We start from the raw sequence: 25,435 nt of genomic DNA on the forward strand, positions 1-25,435 counted from the left end.
ATAAACAGCCTCTTCCACCACAATCCTCTTCTTTTTCAACTGTGAATAAACGCTATGCACAAGGTCTGTCATTGAGTAACTAAACCTTCAGCCAGAGGGACAGACTTTGATCAATGCATGCGCACACACACACACACACACACACACACACACACACACACACACACACACACAGATGAGCAAACTCAGAGTGTAGTAACAAATGCAGGAGCAGACATATTGAACCTTTAACAGATATCCACTGCAGTAATAATTACAGTTAAATTATTGAAAAGCTCTGCAGATAAACACACATTATAAATACACAACTGGAAGCAGAGCATTAAAGACAATGATACATAATAAAAGCTTGATAACAAGATTACCGTCTTACATAATAGATGATAGCTATCCAACAGTTTTATGTGATTGTTTGGCTGAGGGGGGGGGTTATCATGTCAACTTCATCTGGAAAGGACTCAAGCGAGACCATGGAACAAAGAAATCAAGTAATTTTTATTAGAAAATCTTTTGTTTTTATAAAAGCTCTATAACAAATACATATATATGAAAGTTTTCAACAACACAATAAAACATTTCTGGTATTAGCTCTGGAAAAATAAACACTATAAACATATGAAAGACGGGTACAGAGTCTGTGGTACAAGCTTGGCAGACAGGCGTTACTGTCGTGGGTTAGTGATCCAAGGGTTTTCAGATCTGACTGTTCGCTCCCACGCGACTCTCAGGGCAGGTGCACTCAGTTCCTCCTCAAATGATTAGCTGCTCGGCTTTCATTAAAAAACACATTTTTCAAAGGTACCTAGCTGTGATGGAGAGTACAACGTCTCGAAGCGGAAGGCCAGTAACAATTCAAGCTAAAAAATATATTTTTAAAAGACCATGAACAGTGAAATTGTTTGTAATGGTTGTAACTTGAAGAGTTATGTCTGGCTCATCACGGTCGCAAGCACGTTTTGCTTTTCCACTTCCATTCTTATATCTCTGGTGAGATCAGACACGTTTATCAACTGATTTTGCCATCGACTTTCAGCATTTAACAAGATCCATGCCTCAGCAGAGTGTGAACAAGAATCGAACCCTTTTTACCTTCCCAACAGTAGCCAGGCCAGTTTTCTGTACAAGCCCTGCAGTTTTATTCAAGTTTAGTCCAATATTTCTTCAGGAAAGTAAAACGACTGTACTTCTTAATCAGAAGGATTAATATCTTTGTTCCTGCTTTTAAATCTTCAAAGTTTTAGTTTCCTCACATTCTGGAACATTGTGCTTTAGTTCATCACATTGGCAACACTTTTCCTTTACCTAGCCGCCCCTCTGCAGAAGAGTGGGGTCCATAGGCCCCACCTGGGCGTCCCCTCCAGCAAGCTCCCTGGCCGTCCTATCGCCACTTCTTCAGTCAGAGTCGCCGCCGCCATCGTCATCGTCTGAGCTAGGGCCCTCCTCCTCTGAGGAGCTGGAGTCTTTGGTGCTGGCGTCTGAGATCATGCCGTCTGAACTGTCAATCTCAATGGAAGTCTCTGATACGTAGAGGTGGACAGCCTTTGATGGGTGACTGGGACCCGCACACACGGAGACGGGACATAAGACATCCGGGGAGGGGGGGGGGGGGTTAAGAGCGACATAACACACGTACACACAGGGATATTCATTCATGCATGACACATTCAAAAAGCAGGGATGTACAGTTGCAGACACATTGGGGAACGACACGCAAGACAAGGCAGACAAACATGGCAGCAGGGATAAAAGGTTAGCATCAGACTGCTTCAGGCGTCCCATGTTGGGAGCAAAGTTTGGACACAAATCTTAGTTTACTCATCTGCATATGACTGGGGAGACTGAATTTGCTTCTGAATAACACCGAGCAGCCGAGAGGAGAGCAAAAGGGTTGTCAACCTCTTCTCGAGAGGGTTCGGCACGGTTTTTATGACAAACGGTTAAAGCACCTTTTACAGACAGATCTGAAAACCCAAGAAAGAGCCAAAGAGGTCTCAGCACCCAAGAGAAAAAAAAAAGCATTTTTTGGGGGGGAGGGATGAGCTCACTGTTTGAAACAGACAAAACAATCAATAATAAAACTGTCAATAAAAGAAAAAGTTTAAACGCAACGAACTGACGGTGCATTTGCTTCAGTGTTGGTGAAAATCCTCATCAAGTGGTAGTAAAAGTTGTCTGTTTCCAACAATTGCTCTCCATTAGGTCGGATTTCTTATCATACAAAAGCCACCAAGTCAGTCCAACAAAAACACAAAATTTCAGAAAATACAGCGACATAACTTCAGTAGTGAAACAAAACGGAAATGTAAACCAGCAAGCTTGTGCAGACTCAGATGAACCTCGGTGAGCTGGATCAATCAGACAGCACATGCAACCAGTAAAACAAGGATAAGAGCTTTGCGCAGGTATAATCATTTCCCTTCACGAAAATGATGAAAGAAAACTCTAATGAAAGCTTGGAAAGTGCTCATTCATTGTTCCAGTGTTCCTATTGTTTTTGGAATAAATATATCAAACATGTGTCTTGCACTGCCGTGGTATACCGGCATTGAAATGTATTATGTAGGAAGTAAACAGCAGGAATTCACCATTGTTCTAGTTCTGTATCATCAAAACATTTGCTCTAAACAGGAAATGTGTCTGGAAGCCCATTTAGCTTAACAGGAAAAGATGAATTGATAAACAATTTGTTTCCCTCCAGAAGTGAAAGGCGCAATGGTGATACTATAAAGGTTACACAGCAGTCTGGCTAAAGTTCACTATCTATTGCTGTCTACACAAAGGCACATTCTCCAATTATGTCTGCATAAGAACAGCTGTCTCTGACGTATCCGAGTCTAGGAGGCGAACACTGCAGATGGAGCGGAAAGAAGAAAGTGAAACATCCAGAGGGAAAAGAGCCCCAAGCCCGTAGAAGGAGCACCGCATGCCCTGATCCCCAGCGTCCCCCGGAGAACGAGAGAGAGCGTCTGAGATCCTTCTGCTCCCCTCTCGATCGCCCTCCTCCTCTCCCTCTGGCTTTCGGTCGCTCTTACCACGCCGTGGGGTCTTTTCTCTCTTTGCGGGGAGCCTCTTCGTTCCCTCTCAGGTGTTGCTGTCTCCTCTTGTACCTTCGGCACGACAGGATGACGACGAGGATAATGACCACGGCAGCTATACCACCTCCGATGGCCAAGACCAGGAAGAGCAGTTCGGAGAAGGAGGCTGTGTGTGACAGGGAAATACAAGCATGCAGCAGACTTAGTGAGCTGAAGTGAACTGCATAAATGCATCGGTGCAAAAGCCCCGGTGCTTTGAATCTTTATTTCGGCTTGTACAGAACAAGATGAAAAGGAAGAAAAAAAACACAACATTTCTTTTGCCGAAAAGGTGTAGGCTGAAGCCGTAGCTTATAGTGCCGACCCTTTTTTCTTATGATCAGCAAAAATATGAGACATTAGCTTTTACTCAGTGGAAACAAACAATACATAAAGAAGAAAAAAATAAGTAAGACAAAATATAAAATTGACGTTTCACATCCTAGAATGTTTTTGATAGTATACTTTATAATTATAGTGTTTTATATTTATTTACAATATTTTCTTTAAACAATTTCTTAAACTTGACGATAGAGTGACACATTTTTAGGTTGTTATTACAACTATTCCAAATTTCTCTAGCCTTAATTGATGTACATCTCTTTTTAATATTAGTTCTTGCTGTCGTCGTCTCAAACATGAGTTTCCCCCTCAGGTCATAGCGGGTTTCTTTTATCTGGAACAGGTCCTGAATGCAGTTTGGAAGCAGTTTCCGCTGGGCTTTAAAGGCAAATAAAACAGTTTTCTGCTCTACTATATCATGAAATTTTAAGGTATTATATTTAATAAAAAGATTATTTGTTGGTTCATAATAGTCGGTTTTATTAATTATCCTTAAAGCTCTTTTCTTTAATAGAAAAATAGGGTTTGTATTTGTTTTATAGGTGTTACTCCATATCTCCACACAATAAGTCATGTATGGAACTATGAGTGAGTTATACATTAAAAACTGTGCTCTTTGACAGAAAAAATAATTTGTTTTATTTACTATTGCTAGGGTTTTAGACATTCTTGATTTTACACTATTTATGTGTGATTTCCAGCTAAGTTTTTCATCGATCATCAAAATCATCGCAAAAGCCCCGGTGCTCACAGGAAATGTGTACAACATTGCTTAAATTATTACTACCGGTACCCTATAGGACATGGACCTCATCCTCCTAAACATCCTTAAATCACCAGCCTGTCCTGCTTCCCCAGTTTCCTGAGTTTCCATTAGTGGGGATTGTGGGTAAACCCGCCAGACAGGAACCTCTGACAGGGCCGACCCCCTCCTCAGCCCCTTCGGCCGGCGTGTCTCTATTACAGGTCCAAGGCAAGAACCTCTGTACCCAACAAACAAACTCACGTGGGAGTGCTGTATGTCATTTAGAAATCCCCATCAGCAGAGACCCCCCCCCCCAACTCCCACCAGGTAGCTACTCTAAACCGAGTTGAGTTCCTCTCCCACAACAAGAACGTTTTTCGCATCGTAAAGGTTCCCGGTAATGGAGACACGTGTAAATGACCCTGCCCGTGAAAAATTGCCCTGACCCCACCCCTGTCACAAACACTGAAACACCGGAAACAACACAATAAAACATTTCTGGTAAACACACTTTATGTACTGTAGCTTTTCTGTCTGTCAAGAGAGAAAAAAAAATCAGTATAGAGAAATGGTAGATTCAAAGAAAAAGAAAACCCTAAGTCTCACAATTCCTCTTGAGGAAATAGGACGCCTGCTAAAGAAGCTAAAAGTGAAGACACAGGATTTATTTCCATATTTCTGACATACTGTATAAAGAAGACACGTGTGAGAGGGGGCAAAGGTGGGGAAAGAGTGGATTATTTGTCTCTTTTCATGATTTTTTGTAATTGCTTGAACAGTGATTCTCTGTTGAGTTTGCTTCTTTGCTTTGGGTGTTTTCATTTTTTTCTCATCTTCTCATTCCTCCTCATTAGCTTCAGCACATGTCATAAATACTTCTCAGCCCTTGTCAGTCCTCGTCCAATCCCGCTCACACTCCAGGAATCTCCACGTCCACATGCCCCTACATCTTTTTGAGATCCTTTCTTGCTTTTGTTTATTTTGTTTGTTTGTTTTGTAAGATTTTTGTGGAGGGAGAGAGAGGACGCACATTAAAGGGCCTCAGTGGGCTATACTGTAGCTGCTGCATGTGGGCTATAGCTGATGCATGTGGGCTATAGCTGCTGCATGTGGGGGGCTCAATCCAACTGTCTGTTGTGGTCAATGTTTCCCTGGCAGTTTTGTTCTCTTCATTAAAGTTCATTAACGTTACCATCTCCACTATGAAACCTGCCTTTCTGGTCCTGTTATGTCTGGATTTGGATGCCTCATCTTTGAAGTTATAACTCAGCAACAACCACATCGTCAGAATCTCTTTTAATGGCAAAATAAAATAAATGCAGAAGTAGTTTTACTTGATTAACTGGTGCAAACATGCACGCTAATATGCCAAGAGGTTTAAATAACAAAACTTCTCAAATTGAAATACTTAAAGATCTACCATAACACAATCATTAACAATACAACAAGGTAAGTAATGACATATACAATAGATTACAATGGCATTAAAAGTAAATATTGTCCACTTATGCTTCCAGTTGTTTAGAACAAATGGTAATGTCGACTTAGAATTTCAGATTCTTCATAACTTTGGTTTATACAAACACTTTAAAAACCTAGTGACGCTCCCATCAGCACTGTTCTGTACTCTGTTTATAAAGCCGATTGTCTGCAGAAGGATGTTGGATGTGTTTTGCCTGTTGAGCATCACTGTGTGAGCATCTGTCACACCTGTTCCTGTACGCTACACGTACAGTGGTAGACTAATAAAACCAGAGTGAGATATCTGATTGCTTGAGGAAATGTCTTTAATCTGAAAATTTAATTTTCTTGGTTATTGACTTATATAAATGTTCTATTCTGCCGCATCGTCGGTCTCTTTTTATCAAAAGGTGTCAGTGTTTTGACAGAAATGAATTATAAGTCCAGGATTAAATGTATTAAAGGTTTGAATAATTTCATGCATTTCATTTATATTCATCATATTCGTCTTCAGTAACTTGTGCTGGATCCATTTCTACGACTTTTACAGCAAAAGATAAAATGTGCACAGATTCAGCGACTCCAAGATTAGAACATGGTTCAATGTCATTTAAAATGATTCTGCTGACCTGTGAGGACAACGCTGAGTCGAGTCTGTCCAACCGAGCCGTGGACATCGGGAGGGTTCTTCACCTGACAAATATAGGTACCATTGTAGGTGAACTTGACTTCTCGAATTATGATGGATGCATCTTGGCCCATGACATCACCAGCCCAGACGATGCGCTTCCTGAAGATGCCCTCCAAAGGAGGATATGCTCGCTGCTGGTAGTAGAACACCTAGAAATAGATTTGGATGGGTGAATTTAGTGGGAAGGAACTGTGGACATGACTTGTTGGACTGCTGCTATTTTGTTTTTGTTCTGACATGCTCCATACAGTTGTTTCTATTCTCATATGAATCGTTCTCTCATGAGTAGGGGTGGGCAAAAATATCGATATGCCAATATATCGCGATACTTTTCCAGCTGATTCAATATCGATATTCAAAATTTGAATATCGATTTTTTTTTATTTTTTATTTTTTTATCCCCGATCTTTTTCCCATTATATCACCCAGTGCTCCTACCTAAGTGACAGTCCTGGGCATTGCCACTCTCTACCAACCCTGGGAGGGCCCTGCACTGAGCTCAGGTTTTATTTCACGTATTATTTCATTTTATAATTTATTTTTTATATAACACAATTGCCTGTCCTTAAAAAATGAAAAATAATGGACAGAGGTTTATTTATTTATGGATTTATATCTATACTGACTGATCACTGTGGCTGTCCTTGGTTTTAGTACCCATCTTTCTTGTGTTTATTATTTGCCACATAATTAAAGCAACCTCATACTAAATTGAATGTTAATTTCATATGATGTAAATAATATGAAAAACATATACAAATATGTTGTAACTTTAGCTTGTATAGTTATAATAAAACATTGTTTTGACTCAGTTTGTCCCATGAATTGTCACTATAATCTGATGAACGTGCAACTCGGATTTTAAGATCCATCACTATCATCTGATGTGCATATATACAACTTGGATTTTAAGATGTGTAATGCATATTTAAATTTTTCGGTGAACTATGTAGAATTTAATAATCGGGATATCGCATAATCGGGATATCGCAATGTGTATCGTATCGTGGCTCAAGTATCGTGATACGTATCGTATCGTGAGGTCCTTCCCAATACCCACCCCTACTCATGAGGTTGATGGTCTTGACCCAACAAGAACAGTCTTATATCATTTTTTTCCCCCGCACATGCACAGACAAACTTGAACTCACCGACTCCTCTCGGCCTGGCTTCAGGGGTCTGAAACTCCAGGAGATGATGACTGAATTGGCGTTGATTGGAGCTGAACTCTCAAACGTGCACCTTAGACGGATATCTGTCCCATTGACCGCCTCGACATTCCCGGATGTGTAGATACGCATCCCGCTGACCTGCAGCACACCTGCAACGTGCAAGCACAAAGTGCAGCAGAGTTTACTTCTTGGGCCAAATATATGAAAAATGCGGCGTAGAACAGTTTTACTAAACGCACGGTGGACAGAGCACAACCCAATACATGCAGTTTGAATGGACACATCTGTCAACCAGCTGCTTGATGCATGGAGATGCTGCTCCCACTATGAATGTATTACACATGTGCAGCAGCTGACATTACACACAAAAGCATGTTTCTCTGGGACATCTAGTGCAGTGTCTTTTGATAGATGTTTGAACAATCTGCTTGATGAATTTGATTTCAGATCAGAGACTCTTGCTGACTTTATTGCGTTTCTGCTGTGTTGCACACTGATACGGATTCTCTCCATTTGTGCAGTGAATCCATGGGATGTACATGGTGGGAGGGGAATATTGACAATCTGATCATCCATACAGTGATATATGAAGTTCCTTAGAATTGAGTTACCTCTCCTGTACTCATTCATTGTCGTGCCATGCGGTTTATACAGGAAGAAGCATATTTAATGCAGACTTCCTGTCTGGCAGCCAGTACGCTCTGCTGTAGGGATTTACAAGACTGAGCCTTCCCTTCCAGGAGCTCACAGACTTCTTCATCGAGGGAGGACCGACTTTCAAAAGCGGCCCACTGAATATGTGTGTATGAGGCTAAGTCTCTGTGGACGTTTATGTGAAGGCTGTCTAGTCTAATTCACCTAGGCTATTTATAGAGAGAGCCGTATAGGTTCTAATAATAGCGGGAGCTGTGTCTAGTCTTATTAAAGTCGATGCCCGGGAAAGCAGCAGACCGTCTGCATCACTAGTTTATTGTTGACTGACTTTGTCTCCACACCTCATAAGAGGAGGAGAGCTCTGACTATTACACGGACACTTTAGTGTGGCTGGAGCTGCTGATCGATTAAATGCACATAGATGAGACTTCTTGGGATTGGTGTCTCGTTGTTCAAAGCAATCTTATTTGTGATTCCACAACAGTGGAACGTGCCACCGTCAGAGCGGATTTGTCTCTCTATTGCTTCAAGAACTTCTCCAAGGTTTTGTTCACACCATACCAAGCTGAGGCGACCTATGTCCTACTTTTTTACAGTTGATGTGAAATACATTTCTTTTTTTAGATATCTTTATTGAGGGCATAAAAAAAAATTTACAATAACAATATAATTATCAATATTTCTCCCCCTTTTTTTTTTTTTACTTTTCATGACATTAATTAAACCAAAATAAATAAATAATAATAATAATAATAAAAAAAATAAAAAATAAAAAATAAAAAATGTAAATAAAAATAAAAAACAACAACACACCCCTCTCCGCTTCCCTCCCTCATATGGTCAATAGATTACATCATTCAAAATAATTTAACATATGTCTATCAATACTAGAACAAAAATGAATAATAAATTAAATAATCAAGTCCTGTGTAAACACATTCATTAACATAGTGGATGATTCAGATCATTAGTCCATTAAAAGCAAAAAATCCAAAAAAGGTCCCCAAATAAGGTCAAAGTCTCTGGTTTTTTTTCTAACGGAATACAATATTTTTTCTGGAGTACAATATGATCCAAGTTCATTGATCCACTGTTTGGGTCCCGGGGGGTTTTCTGATTTCCAGTTTTTTAAAATACAATTTTTTGCATTTCTGATTTTCTGATTGCAATAGTTGGACTTGAGTATACGGTCCGAGAGTGAATGTATCTGATATATGACCAGGCGACATTAGTGAGAACAGATGTATAAATATTCATGTGGCTTTTTGCTGAATGCGCTGAATGGGCTGAGCATTGTGTTGCAGGGGGATGCGTTTCTCCCCCGCAGTAATGGCAAATCAGGCTCCTTCAACAGGCACGTGTCCCTTTGGACAGGTCACTACTAAGACTTTGATCTCACAAGGACTCTGGACCCCTGATCTGTATAAACAAACAGAAATCCTGCCCCAGAGTTGATCGCTAACATACGGTAATACAAGAGCAAAGAGTGTGTAATGACGCCCCATGCTATTGTTTTAATAAAGCTCATTTAAACAAAGTGAATATGAGTTTGCTTTAATTTGAAAAGTAAAGACAGACTCCTGCTTCATTCTTTTGGATTATTCACATCTATCTATGTATGTGAAAGTACAAAAAGAGCCCGCACAACCGTAGTTTGAGAGCAAAGTGTGAGGGGAAGCCTGTGAAACAGTCAGTACATTTACATGCACTAACAGAAAGTTGAATTGTTGTCTTAATCCGACTGATATTGAAGTTTTAAAAGCCATGTATACACCTTAGCCAGGCTGTAGTCAAACCTAACTGAAGCTCTTGACATTGATTTATTAGTGCCAGATAACAGGGTCCTAATTCGAGTTATTCTGGCATATATACGCAACCCCCGCTTAGCCGAGCTAGTGACGACCCCGGGACTCCCCCTTCTGACGACTCCGTGAATGCCAGAATATCAACACAGTGGGAGAATAAGGCCCCGTTTACACGTGGCAAAAACGGAGGCGTTTTCATGCGTTTTGGCCGTTCGTTTACACGAAAACGGAGGTCAAAGCCCCCAAAAACGATCATTTCTGAAAACTCTGGCCAAAGTGGAGATTTTCAAAAACTCAGTTTTCACGTTTGCGTCTAAACAGAGAAAACGGAGGAAAACTGAGATTTACGTCACATTATGCGACAGAAACGTCACCAGCATCATGTGTGCGACCTGTGTTTACAATTTGTTTGGCCACCGTCAATATTTTCTTGTATTTTACCTGTTTTATATTCTAAAGTCACACTTAAAAGTAAATCCACTTCTCTGTCACTCCAAACGAAAGACTCTCGTTCCGTCTTGGAAGTAAAGCCTGAATTATGGTCCCGCGTTAAATCGACGCAGAGCCTATGGCGTAGGGTACGCGGTGATGCGCGCCGTACGGTGTGCGTCGCCGCGTACCCTACGCCGTAGGATCTGCGTTGGTGTAACGCGGAACCATAAATCAGCCTTAACTGGAAGTTACACGTGTCATTTGTTGATGTTTTTTCCAGTCAGAGGCTGGCATGACGTTAACAGCGTTTTCATGCGAGTCCGTGTAAACGAGGATATTTTTGAAAACGGAGAGGGGAAAATATCCGTTTTTGTAAATACCCGGCTACGTGTAAACGTGGCCTAAGACAAACAACAAAGAAGGAACCAGAAGAACGCCAACGCAAAAGTGCGTTTGGCACCACTTAGCATCAAGGAGTCGAACGCACCTCACTCACTAATCGATTGTCATCTCACGCATGTAGACTTGGATTTCTCTAGAAACTAGAGTTTAATCCTTGGCTAGATCGTTGCCAATAGCTTGATTCAGACTTTCAAATTCAGAATTTCCAACTTTACCGACAGATTTGTGTGAAAAATCTTGATTCACACAATAGTCTGAAGCAGAACACTCGTCGTTCTGATTGTGGATCAAACAATCAGATACGTACCGAGTCAGAGCAGTTTTTTAGGAGTGGACGGTGTGGCGGCGGGGTGACCGGAGTGGGTAGATCTCTCTGGGAACAATTAATGAATACTTCTTTATCTTTCTACTTGTGCTTTGTCCTTTAATTTACCCCCCAATGCTCACACCAATCCTTTCCTAATGTACTGAAGTGGGATTGTGGGACAGTATGGTGTGAATAATAGGATACATTAAATTGATCTACCGTAGTAAAAGAACGGAATTAAAGTTTGTTGCGTAATTTCAGATCTGCGTAAGTCATGACAGATGTTTTGTGTTTGTTTTCCCTACTTAACCAGGAGGGTGATATTTAAAACCTCTTTTGCAGAAGTTTCCTGGAATAGAAATCTACAGGTCCAAGCATCAAACCCTTATAATCTGAGTATGTATGCTTGACGTTAAAGCCTTCCAGAAAGCCTCACAGACCACAGACTGGATGGGCTACAAACACAACACCAGGGTAAAAGGAAAATTGAGCTATATTTCCCCCCCGCCTGCATTACAGGCACTGTGAGAGCATTTAGTCAGGAGCTGACAGGGAACATGTCAGTGGGGGCTTCGCTCCTTGAGCTGCACTTTCTGCTCCTTATCAGGCTGGAGAGAGTTTCCTGTGGGCAGAGAGGACAGAGAGAGGTTCCCTCACATCATTAGATGGACGGGCTCTTCTCTCATCGCCGGGCCCTAACAGCACTCTATCAGCCTAATGTGTTTTAAATGAGCCCGATGAAAACTGGGAGAAGTGTATACAAGAAGGATGCAGGCAAAGGCCACACGGCAAAAAGTGTCCATCCTTTGATTTTTTTCTTTTGAAAGAAGAAGCTTAATTTGGTCTACCTCTTCTTTCTTTTCTATTTTTCTGTGAGCAGAAGTAGTGGAGACGGTGGATTACACGGCTGTCTCATTAGGGAGAGACCGTCAGTGTTGGCGGCACAGCACAGCCACTAATGACTCCCACACTGGCTTCACTGCAGTTGGGTGCGTACGTGCAAGTGTGTGATGTTATGCCTCTCAAGATGACACAAAAGCATTACAGTGGCCAATGAAATGTTACCACCATTCTGCCCCCTATGGGTTTAACAGCCCACAGCAAGGTGAAGTAAAGGTGCTGCAGGGTGTGATGACTGGCTGAATGGAGTAAATGTTTGTTGGGATTCATCACCTCTTAAACCACTTGAAAAATGAGAAGGGGAAGAAAGGATTTATGAAAAATGTTCACAGGCTTGGCCTGTTTCCATAGCAACTAGGGATGGGCGGTATGGACAAAAAAATGTATCACGATAATTTCTGGCATTTATCCCAATAACGATAAAAAAAAATACCAATACAAAAAGTGTCATCAACGGGAATATTTCTTTCTTTCTTTCTTTCTTTCTTTCTTTCTTTCTTTCTTTCTTTCTTTCTTTCTTTCTTTCTTTCTTTCTTTCTTTCTTTCTTTCTTTCTTTCTTTCTTTCCTTCTTTCTTTCCTTCTTTCTTTCTTTCTTTCTTTCTTTCTTTCTTTCTTTCTTTCTTTCTTTCTTTCTTTCTTTCTTTCTGGCATTTATCCAAATAACGATAGTCATTTCTTTCTTTCTTTCTTTCTTTCTTTCTTTCTTTCTTTCTTTCTTTCTTTCTTTCTTTCTGGCATTTATCCAAATAACGATAGTCGTTTCTTTCTTTCTTTCTTTCTTTCTTTCTTTCTTTCTTTCTTTCTTTCTTTCTTTCTTTCTTTCTTTCTTTCTTTCTTTCTTTCTTTCTTTCTTGCATTTATCCAAATAACGATAGTCATTTCTTTCTTTCTTTCTTTCTTTCTTTCTTTCTTTCTTTCTTTCTTTCTTTCTTTCTTTCTTTCTTTCTTTCTTTCTTTCTTTCTTTCTTTTTTTCTTTCTTTCTTTCTTTCTTTCTTTCTTTCTTTCTTTCTGGCATTTATCCCAATAACGATAGTCGTTTTTTCTTTCTTTCTTTCTTTCTTTCTTTCTTTCTTTCTTTCTTTCTTTTTGGCATTTATCCCAATAACGATAGTCGTTTCTTTCTTTCATTCTTTCTTTCTTTCTTTCTTTCTTTCTTTCTTTCTCATTTCCTCAATTTATCGTTTTTACCGTGAGCAAATTCTTACCGTGGGGAATTTTATTGACGGTTTATCTCGAACGGTAAAATATCACCCATCCCTAATAGCAACCATTACAAACAAAGCGATCTCGGGTTGTAATGCTCCAAAATACCTGTATCTGATTTTGAGAATATCGTATGACAAACAGATCCTGACGTTACGATGTCTGAGACGGTGGGTGGGGGTGGGGGAGTGTGGGTCAGATTTTACACCTTTCTGGAAACTCTAACTTACAGGCACCGAGCGCCTAGTATGTAAGGACCCTATAAATCCTAGCAGACAGGTTGGATACACCAGGTGAGGGTCTCATGAACCATATTTCATGTGTGTAAATGTGGACAAAGAGGAAAAAAAAGAAAGAGTAATTGGAAAAGGAGGGGAAGAAGAACACCACACTGCACGTCTCCTGACATTTGTAATAAACAATTGCTGGGAAAATAGACAAATACTGCATCCAGACTGCAGCCACTGAGAAGATCATCTCTGAACATCTGTAATTTCAAACAGGATTTTAGCATTTTTCTTCCTCATAAACATGGTTTATTGTTGTTTGATGTTCACAAACAATGATTAGCCAGACAAAATCTCAAACTGGTGCCACATGTGCCACGACTTGATTCAGAACCGAGTCCAAACTCAACATGGCACAAAGCTTTACATGTACAACCTGCTGCCTCTTGTGTAGTCCAGTCATTATAGGCCAGAATTAGGCTAAACCTAGGACAAATTGCAACAGTAGCAAACTCAACTGATTTTGTATCCTCAATATGTCTTTAGTGAGAGAAAAAAAGTCCCAAGGAATCCCATCATGGGAAATGTGTTTTTTTCAATGTTTTGTTACCCTTATGACACCTACTTGATTGCTGGAAGGATCACTGACGACACTGTCTTTCAGAGATTGTGACGCATTCAAATTTTGAGGTAGCTCAAAAGTAAAGATACCATTTGATTCTAGACAACCTCGGGTTTCCAATGACACCAACCATGTCATGTTACCTCATTGGAAAGGGGGCTACATACCTAATTATTCAAAGTTAAGACGATTTTTTGGGGAGGGAAATATGGCCATCACCATTTTTCAAATGGTCCCTTGGCCTTCTACCTCAATATATGTTAATGGAAATGGGTTACATGGGTACCTACAAGCCTCCCCTATACAGACATACCAAATTTATGTTAAGCCCATGTAGCTTTGTGCAAGAATCATGTAGTGTTTTGCATGCTGTACAAATATGTAATTTCCGCCTATTATAAAAACTGTGTATTTGCCCATTTCTGCACACTGGGAGTCAGGAATGTAAAGCTGCACAAATGAATAGCTTACATCTGGGCTCATTGGATGCACAAGAGTCTCAGCTGTCAAGAAATACCAATTAATGCAATGACTGAAATTTTATGAACCCAAAAATGGTCATCAATATAAACTAAGGATAGGAAAGTTAATTATTACATTCACTCTCACCACCATCGGAAAAGCTGCAGAGGTATAGATGTGAGGTAACATTAACTCTCAAAAATAAAGATAATAATCAGATGTAGATTTTCCTTTCATTTTAAATTTACTATACACAGGAATTATATACTTTGTTTCACATAGTACTGTATTGCTTTATGGCTGTGGCTGCTTTCCATGCCTGCCTGTGCAGAAGTCAACCAGGCAATGAAAGCACTCACAGGGGTCAACTTTAATACTGGAGAGCAGAACCGAGACATGACCGAAGCAAGGCAAGCCCGTGACTGGAAGGATACACTGAGCGTTCTCGCCATTGCAACTGCAACATAACAAGATCAAGATGGCTGACATGTAAACCATCCCAACAGCTTTGAAATATTTATCCATTTCCTCTAAAGTCAGAGACCCTTGCAGGTAAAAAAATATATATATATATATATTATATACATCAAGTAACATATAATAAGCATTATAGATGTGAACATTTCAAATTATTGTTTAATATAAGATTTAGTCAGTTAGCTATTAACCATGCTAGCTAACATTACTGTGATAGTTGCAATATACAGAATAGCTTAAATAATGTTGATGACTGTGTGTACTGAACTGTGTCAGCATCACTCTTGACTCTTGACTCTCTTGACTTGTAGTAAATGTTACATTAACCACTTAAACCCTATATGGGTAACCGGACTCAGGGCTGAATGCTAGTGTTGTTTCTGTTTTCTGTAATTGTGGGGAAAGCTTCCACTGACAATAGCTGATCGACAAGCTCACAATGCATTGTCGCATTGTGCTTGATGGTCTGCTATTGTCAGTGGAAGCTTTCACAATATCAATTAATATCAATCAATTTATTAAACAAATCAATCATGCTAGTAGCCTAATACAATTGTTAAATGTTGCTTTATTGTAATGTTAAAGTTTATTGTTGTTTTTAAATTGTCATTACATTGGTAATTAGCTATTAAATAGCTAGCTTAAAACCTAGCTTGAACCCCAGAGCCCCCGCCCGCGGGGGCACACCAGCTGTGTAGCCTATTAACAAGACTAAATCATTCTATGAGTATTATGCTAAATATTTATTTTTCATTCACACAGAGCACATGAAACAAAAATTCAAGTGCACTTTTCTAGATTTCTGGACCCTCATCTCTCCCACTTCCATAATCTACTCATCCAGAACAGGCTCAGTTCCTAACATGGATGTGTGAAGTTCAAGTAAGTGCTCAGCTGAAGTTAATGTCAACAACTACATGAAGGATATGTTTTATGTTTGTAGCTCTGACCCAATATTGACATTAAAGTTAACAGGTATTACAAACATTGTTAATTTTGTACTTTTATTTTATCCATTTCCAGGAAATGGAGGCAAATGAACAATGTGTCATTTGTAGGCAAGGTGTTGGTGGAACAGGGTCATTAGTATCAACACTCGGAGAGAAGGGATGTGTGTCTATAAACGAGGCCAGTGTAACGAGGGGAGACAGCATAACCTCAGTACCTGGTGATAAAGTTCACAAAGAATGTCGCCGTACTTACACCAGACGACCAGAGATAACTACATATACCAGCCCAAAAGACACAGAACCAAGTACAGGCAGAGAGAGACGTACACGAAGCTCAAGTACAGGGAGGTTCTCATACAAAACAGATTGCCTCTTTTGTGGCACACCAGCTGATGTTGGAAAAAAGAGAAAGAGGCCTGGTGCACGTGATGCTATTGCTTATCCATTCAGGACTGTTGACACGGCGAGCCTTTTGGCAACATGCGCTCAACGAAGCGATGACTGGTCGGAGACTGTGCATCTTTTCTTACAGACGAACGTAGTCCGACGGACTGGGGTTGGCTCAAGTCTGGCGAGGGATTTGTGCCAGTCAAGACCACCCTACCCCCTGCACCTGAGAAGCTCTTGAGGGTCATAAGATGCAACTGCCAGTCTGACTGCAGCACCCTAAGATGCAGTTGCAAAAGAAACACCATGGAGTGCAGTCCGGCCTGTGGACACTGCAGAGGATCCAGCTGCATGAACTCAAAACAGATGGCCTGTGATGAGGATGAAGATTAGATTGTGTAGTGTTGTATTGTGTAAGTGATTTAATTATTTGACCAGTCTAGCCATTTTTGTACTTTACCTTATTTTTTTCTCTGTCCTTACAAACCGTCTCCTGTTCATCCCTCAGCCTTATCTCCTGCCCTGCCAAGACACCAGAGCCCCCATCTCCATGGACCTATCTCCACGGACATAAACCCTTGAGCCCCATCCTCGTGGACTGAGCTCCACAGAGCCTATCTACTAATATTCCAAGAAGAAAAAAAATGTCTTTATCAAATGTTTTGATAAGTTCTGGCGTGTATGCTAATTGGTGCATATCAAATAAGATAATGTGTGATTTGCATGAGTAAACAGAATAATTCAATGAAGTTGTGATTGACTTTTTTCCTTGTCTTTGTGTGTGTAATCAGCCTGTGAGTTTTTATAGTGATATCTAAAAGTAAAATTTTGAACCCCATTCACAACTACGTTATAACAGGCATTTTTCGATATGAATATATATAGGTCGTTTTCAAAACTTTCCCATGATGGGATTCCTTGGGACTTTTTTTCCCTCACTAAGGACATAATGAGGATACAAAATCAGTTGAGTTTGCTACTGTTGCAATTTGTCCTAGGTTTTTTCATATAATGACTGGACTATGTGGGTTTATTGCAGTTACAGGTCAAGCCTGTGGAACTTTTCACATTCTGTGTTTACTTCTCACTTTTACTACAGAACAGCATGTCTGACTGAAATGGTCTAAGACAGAGGTCGGCAACCCGCGGCTCTAGAGCCGCATATGGCTCTTTAGCGCCGCCCTAGTGGCTCCCTGGAGTTTTTCAAAAATGTTTCACCTTTTTTTTTCCCTTTTTTTATTTTTTTCTCTTTTTTTCTTCTTTTTTTTCTCTTTTTTCTTACTTTTTCCTTTCCTTTTTAATCTCGATATTTCTACTTTTTTCTCAACATTTCGACTTTTTTCTCAACATTTCGACTTTTTTCTTCAACTTTTGACTTTTTTCTCAAGATTGTACTTCAACATTAATCTTGACATTTTGACTTTTTTCTCGAAATTTCAACTTTTTCTGGACATTTGGACTTTTTTCTTGAAGTGCATAATGAAAAAAAATCTTCCCCCAGTTCTAACTAATATAGAAACATGCAGCATGTGTTGCCTTCATTCTAAGGCTTATACAGGACTTTTCATTTTTTGCGGCTCCAAACATATTGTTTTTTGTGTTTTTGGTCCAATATGGCTCTTTCAACATTTTGGGTTGCCGATCCCTGGTCTAAGAGGTGTGGATTTACTCCATTCAGCCATTCAGCACACCTCTGTAGCACCTTTACTTCACCTCACTGTGGTGTCTTCAAAGCATCGGGGCAGAATGGTGGTTGCATTTCATTTGCCACTGTAATGCATTTGTGTCAGCTTGAGAGGTAGTATCAAATCCATGAAACGTCAGAAAGAATCGGGGTGCACAGATGGTCGCAAAATGACACGGAGGGACAGAGATGTTTTGTTTAACTGGCCTCACAGAAACAGGCTCCTGACTTCTAACCCGCTGGCCATAGGCCAGCGGTGCAAAGGAAGGATTCTCTGGTTGGCTCTGACAAACTTAAATAAATTACATAAATAAATGCTTCAGTTCAATTAGTGGTTGTAAATTGTAAATTATGCCTGTCTAGCAAATACTTTGTCTTTCGCTGACTAAAAGCTGGGACAGTTCCAGGATGGGCCAGCTGGAATTGGTTTTATTCTGGATGGATGGATGGATGGATGGATGGATGGATGGATGGATGATATCAAACTTGCAAAATGAGCAACATTATAGGGACATACACCTTAAACTCGATGCGACACTGTGGTTTTATTAACAAATGTACTACTGTATAAAGAGTACAACAACTCTATTTCTACAATTTATTTCCAATAAGCATCGCTAATCTCTTCAGAATAATAAAGACACAGTACTTTCTGCCCCACTGCTCTATGCTACACAAGATGCAGGGATCAAGAATTAAGGTTAATTAGCCCTTTATGAAGGCAGAACGGATATTAGGCAGCAATTTTAGGGCTGTGTACGGTGCTTCAATTAGTAATTTGTTCCTCAGGCTAAAAGTACATAATCTGTGTTTAATCAGTCATTATCATCCACTAATTGGCACATCATTATATGAGAGAAGACATGAAAGGCGCAGATTTTGAGTCATTTACTGAAAGAGAGAAGAGATGAATATGCAGAAATGTGAGAAGCTGCAGAGATAAACAAGAGCACAGAGACGGAGTAGATGGGGAGTTAAGTGTATGCAGTTCAGAGTTAAAAGACATCAAAATAATGGGAAATGTCTTCAAGTGCATGATTGCAGTCAGTAAGGAGGAGATAAGTCTGCTTGTTTGCTTGTGTGTCTCTCTGTCCACTCTGTCTTTTAATAGTTTACGTCTGAACTTCCTGTCCTGCCAGAGCTGACCACACCCAGCATCCAGAGACACAAAGAGAGCTTTCACAGCTTATTTAGTTGGAGTTATGTCGGCCACAGAGGAGGGAACAGCCCAAGTGGATACAAATATATGCATTTATAGTAATTGCATTGCCTGGCCTACAGCAGTTGGGATTTTATGTCAGTTCTTTGCATATTTAATAAATTTTCAGCAGACACTTGCAATGAATTACAAAAACGATTTTTATTTATCATTTAATTTAATAACTCTTTAAAAATTTAAACAAAATGTAATTGGAAATTGGCAAGTCTTTAAAAGTGTTTAAATTTGAATATATGATCTCGTTCAATGGCAACCACAACTGGGCACATCGTCCAAACCCCCTTCATTCCCGTCTTCATTCTTCATATCACTCATTAACGTCAAAGGAAAAATATGAGAAACATCTGAAGATTATCGACTATTAACTCCCTATTGAAAACATCAAATAGGAGTTTTTGGTTGTGGCATGTTGACACTTGGCAAGAATTTCTCGTATATAATCAACTCCGGCAAGCGTGCCTTCTGCAGCTCAGGGCAGGTTCCAGATGTTTGGATTTGTGAACTGGAATACCATCAAAAACAACTGCAATAGTTCGTAATATATTATCTCTCAATGTTGTGTGTGTGTGTGTGTGTGTGTGTGTGTGTAAGCCTGCCTCTGTGTGTGTCTCGGGAGGCTTCTGTTGGCACGTATCCCAAAGCACTCACACACACATACAGATTCACACTCAGCAGCTGCATCTAGTATACAGGAGTTGGCATAAGTCCATAATATCTATCACTATGTCCAATAAATCACAATAAAATGAACTTGTTGAACCTTGAATGCACTTTATCCCACCTGTCAACACCACTGGGGACAAACTGCACTGGTACACTGGTCCGTCTGAAGGCCGAGCAGGAAAATACTTTAATCCAGGGTAAAATAATCAAACAAAGCCCAGTCTGGTGTGATTAGATTTGTTTGGCTTGGCAGTGACTCCAAGACTGTAAAAGTACATTCTAGGGAAGCATAAATAAATAAATAAGATTGAGGAAAAAATGAGATCATAATAATAAATAAGTAAGTAACAAGTATTACGTCATATAGAGTATGTGTACGTGTGCTGCTGAGCAAACACATGTACACATATATAATATACACACTAAGTATATAATGGATTATATTTAATATTATTCATGTAATAAAAGTGTTTGCCTCGTGTTAAGCAGGGTGAGCAGCTTTCAACTACATAACCCCATCCACAGATTTTCACATTGATAGATGTGCAGCAGCGAGTTCTGACAAAAATGTTCTGACTCTTTCAAATGTTCAAAACTGTGTTTCAGGTTCATTACAATACACACTTTCCACAAAATGGTAAGGCAGACACATCTTCTGAAAGGTTTTGAAGGGAATAAAATAAGATTAAATCTCTCATTATATATTAGCACCGACACCAGACACTTAGATCGTGGTTAAAACATCTTTGGCAGCCATGGAGGCTCCGGGTCCGGTTGCAAATGACCGTCCAGGGAGAACACACCCTTCAGGGGAGCTTTTCCCATTCTAAAAGGCAGAAACGGTTAAGCTCAGTAAGGGTGGATAACTTTTCCTGAGGTCACTCCTTAAGTATACATTTGCCACGCTTGGCTGCATGGATGTTAATGAGATAACTGGCAGCGTCTGGTTTTCACTGCGATTACAACTGAAATGTGTAGCTGAATGCTTGTTTTATCAGGTCTATTCATCATTTACCTTTAGGCAAAAACAGCACTGTATCAACACAGGAGAATTATCTGGAGCCGTCATTTATCTATCTGGATTGGGAATTAAATATTTTTGGTGGTTTGCCTTCATTTCTTTTGTCCATTGACAATCATCTTGGACAGAACTGAGATGGATGATAGGCAGTGTTATTTAACCCAATCGTTACTCTTTAGTAAACCATTGAGTCAACCTAATATTCCCAGGGTTCTGGATCAAAAACAGTTATATATATATTAGGGGTGTAACGGTACATGTATTTGTATTGAACCGTTCGGTACAGTGTGTTTGGTTCGGAACGGAGGCATACCGAACGAGTTTCCACACGGACATATTAAGTAGAGGACCGCACGTTGTGGAGCAGAGCGCTGCTGCAGTTGCGCTCACACCGAGAAAGTATTAAGATTAAAGAAAAAAGCACTAACTAATGAAGAACTAAAGAGCTAAGCACATAATTGTGACAAGTCCAGTGTTTCCCCTACCATTGTTTAGGCCTGGCGTCATTTACGTTTGATCATTTACGTTTATGAGCGCTTCTGCAGCGCTGTTCTGCAACGTGAGTCAACCTGCTTCGTTGCCTAGTAAAGCCTGAATTATGGTTCGGCGTTAAATCGACGTAGAGCCTACGGCGTAGGGTACGCAGCGACGTGCACCGTACGGCCGCTCGCTGCGTACCCTACGCCGTAGGATCTGCGTTGGTGTAACGCAGCACCATAAATCAGCCTTAACTATGCGAGTACCGCTGCTGAGAGCGCGGGCATATTATTATACATTATGGGATTTATAGAGTTTGTAGCTAGCCAACTATGGCGCCGGCCAAAAAAAGAAAAAATATTGCGGGCGACAGACAACATTATATAAAGAAATGTTTCTGCCAGGTACGTGTGTTTGTGTTTGCATTAGACGCTGCAGGGAAGCATGAAGGAAAACACCGCCCGACGACACACCATGCGTCCGCGGGGTCCTAGCGCCGGCACACGTACAGCCAATGTTATTTTGTGTGTGTGTAATAAACAACTAGCACGTTTATATTTTGCATTTTGTTTTCTTACTGTACCGAAAATGAACCGAACCGTGACCTCCAAACCGAGGTACGTACCGAACCGAGATTTTTGTGTACCGTTACACCCCTAATATATATATTGGCATTTTATTGCAAATATTGATTGCAAACCACCTGTAGCAGCGCTGGGCCAAAGCACACACAGCCGATATAAAAAAACATCTCACCATGCCCGGTTTATCTGGTGGACGCCACCAGACTTGGGGAGAAACTATTTTGTTGTTCGGAAAACCTAATATCCATTTGTTTGGCCAGATGTTCAAAAACTTTGTTTTAATAAATCCTGCTTCCTTACGAAGAGAGTAACAACATGATGTCATAATTAGACTGCAGTAGGGATGGGCGATTTTGGACAAAAATAAAATCCCGATTTTTTTTCTCTGAAAACCCGATTTTCAATTTCGATTTCGATTTTTTTGGTAAAACTACAAAAGACAATGGAATAAATTGTTTCAAATATTTTATCTTTATTTTTAAAGAAAAATAGCAAACAAATTTCCCTATTGGGAATGAAGTGCAATTGAAAGATACTGTAAATCCTCCTTGAGTTTAGTAAAGTGACAACATTTACAATTTTCTTGACCAAACAAAGATGACTAGACGGGCTCTGTCTGTAATGCAGCCAGCTGCAAAAAAGGAAAATCCATTTTCCGATTTTCCTTTTTTTTAACATCGATTGTGATTAATAAATCCGATTTAGATTTAAAATCGATTAATTGCACAGCCCTAGACTGCAGGTATAGGAAACACTGCAGTATTTGAGGGATGTCTGACCCCACCCCAGCTGTCACTGGGAGGGAGGTGGGGTACACGCCAAACTGGTCACCAGTTGATCATAGAAAGCTGTATCGGTAGTTTAGTTTTTCTGTTCGTCTGTCTTTTAAATGAGTTTTTATCTCTCTACTTTCCTTACTTGATATTGCTAACATGTGGTTGTTTTCTCCAGACTCAGACCAAATGCTCGTGAACGTCCGGGCTCGCTGATGCTTCTGACTCGCAGGTGAACAGTGTGACGTTTGGTAAAAAGCAGTAGGTACAGAGCATCCTGTTATTTTAACCATGCACCACACAGTTGGCAGTCATGCTCTCGAGGAGTTTTGTTTTAGGTATAGATTTTACGACCAAGTCTTATAAGAGGATGTAAAATCCTTGTGGACTTGAGAAAAAGGGGAGGAAACGTGGTAACTGTTGGAGAACCCAGACACACAGACTGGAATGACTTTCTGAATCAGGAAATTAGTTTTACTATCTTCTTTCCTGAGCTGCGTGTGTTTTTGCCTTGCCTTTCTTCATTATGGCTCAGAAACAAAGCGATCACGGGAGGAAACCCGATTCTCTTTTGCGCTGCTTTTGGAGGAAACATTTAACGCAGGACAAAACACGCAAAGCGCCGAGTCCATTACAAAGAGTTTCTTCTCTTCTTTGTGAGCAGCCTCCCAAGGCTGGCTTGGCTTTCTCTGATTTTAACAAGGCTTGTCTTTCATGAGGGGCTGGGAAAAGCCGGTTCAGGTGACACGGTGATCACAGAGGACGAGGACACGGAGATGAGGGAGCGGGTGGGTGTGCAGTAGTTTACTAGGAGAGGACCCAACACCACGATGAACTATAGATTTTCCCCATACACCTTTTCAGAGATCCATGTATATAAAACTGCCCCAAGACAAACAAATTCACAGTCAAAGGTTTGTTTGCTTCCTTTTGTGCTGGTGTTCTGGGGTTCTGCACATTGGCTGGTCCATTATTTTCTAGTCAAGGAAAATGTTACTTCCACAGTTCTGAAGTTTACAATATGATGACTTAGTAGTAGCTTATCAAAACCTCTATCTCACATCAGCAGTATTTTAAGGTTACTTAAAAAATACGTTTCAAGGTGGAACAGTTTGACCTCGGTCTTAGTTTTACACCTAAGACACGGATGTAAAAGTTGACCAAGAGGCCATCAAAGGAGTCATCAAAGGAAAATGTTGCTAACATATTCATATTAAATTAGAGCAATTTTCCTGAAAACACTTCCAGTTTAAATGACCTGTTGTTAACTGTGATTGGGGTTACCCAGCTGTCCTGTTGCTGTCGGACTTGTCTGCTGCTTTTTAAACCAAAGATCACAACAATCTTCTATCATGACATTGTGTTGTGTGTGAAATGTTTTTCATCCGTCAAATTGAAGCCTTTCTTTCCATTTAGGCTGATATTCTTCAGGTATCCCTACTGAGTTATGGGGTTTCTCAGGGCTCCGCACTGGGTCCTGTTCTTTTTTCTTCATATAATCTCCCTTTGGAGTCCATGTTGTAAAAGATCTTCAGACCTATCGGCAGGAATTACTTTATTTGGGAATCTTAACCATGTAGGTGGTTATGATAGCGTTATCGGCTAGTTAAACTCTCCCTGACACACAAGGAAGTTTGGTGTAACGTTTGACCGTGACTTCAGATTTGACAAACAGGTTAGATCAGTGATCAAGACCAACACATTCCACATTAAAACCTCTCAGGGAGGTGAAGGCCTACCTCTATTCACTGGACTTTGAGAGAGTTATTCATGCTTTTACATCTATTGCTTTTACACAAGGGCGTAGGTTTGCATAGGGACGGTAGGGACATAACACTACCAACTTTTCAGGAGGCTCAAATTGTCCCCACCAACTTTTAAGCAGCCTTATTTGCATTATATAATGAGTTCAGATATATAGGTAATTTAGATTGTCTTCCCAAATGTTGTAAGGATAGAATTGACCCTACCATTATTAAGTGAATTATTTTCATTATGTTCAGACTTACATTTACCCCTTTTCACTTGCTGAATTTGCCGTTTTTTTTCCTCAAACGCACGTTTGATTGGCTGATGACTTGACCATTTTTTCCATAATTGCTCAACCCACTGATGCATTTTAGAGATGAAAATAAGGGAGAAGGTGAAAGAGACAACCAATTAAAGCAATGTATTACTCTTGTGGTGAAGGACAATGTAGGCCAACATGTAGTTCCATATATAGGTTAAGTAGTAGGTAAGATATTATTAATAAGTTTGTATTTATTGTGTATGTTAATATAATTTAAGTTATGTTCAAATATTGCAATTTAAATTGCTAATAAAATCCTGGAATATTCTGGAAGTTTTCAAAATGTTTCTTTAGTAGTTTTTGAAAACAAAGGTTTGAATGGAACCGTGTATCAGGTGAACCAATGCACATGAAAGTTAGTATAAGTCAATACAGATTTATTTTGCATTGATCATTTAGCCTATCAATTAATTAGGTTCATATTCGTGACAAATGTAGCCCTGACCCCCGTTCACCCAATCTATTTGGTCTTATTAATGTCCCACCCCCAGCAAAAAGTACATGCAGGTTATGCCGTTATATCGTCCCTACCAATGTTGAGACCAAACCTACGCCCTTGCTTTTACATATGGATTATTGTAATACTTTGTAGAATGATTAGTCATCACTTCGTCATTTACAGGCTGCA

General features: G+C 40.0%; 1 protein-coding gene across 1 annotated transcript in view; it reads right to left on the reverse strand.

Moving 5' to 3' along the window:
• Positions 1–476: 476 nt before the first annotated feature.
• The window catches only part of LOC133441541 (myelin protein zero-like protein 2), a 33,582-nt gene continuing 8,623 nt past the window's right edge, over positions 477–25,435 (reverse strand). The window contains exons 2-5 of the mRNA XM_061718952.1: positions 7,465–7,634; positions 6,252–6,462; positions 3,033–3,201; positions 477–1,552 (exon numbers count right to left, since the gene is read on the reverse strand). Coding sequence (XP_061574936.1) covers positions 1,393–1,552; positions 3,033–3,201; positions 6,252–6,462; positions 7,465–7,634 — 710 coding nt within the window. The 3' untranslated portion in view covers positions 477–1,392. The remainder of the gene's footprint in view (positions 1,553–3,032; positions 3,202–6,251; positions 6,463–7,464; positions 7,635–25,435) is intronic.

The sequence above is a fragment of the Cololabis saira genome, chromosome 4 (assembly GCF_033807715.1).
Source record: "Cololabis saira isolate AMF1-May2022 chromosome 4, fColSai1.1, whole genome shotgun sequence".
Lineage (NCBI taxonomy): Eukaryota > Metazoa > Chordata > Actinopteri > Beloniformes > Belonidae > Cololabis > Cololabis saira.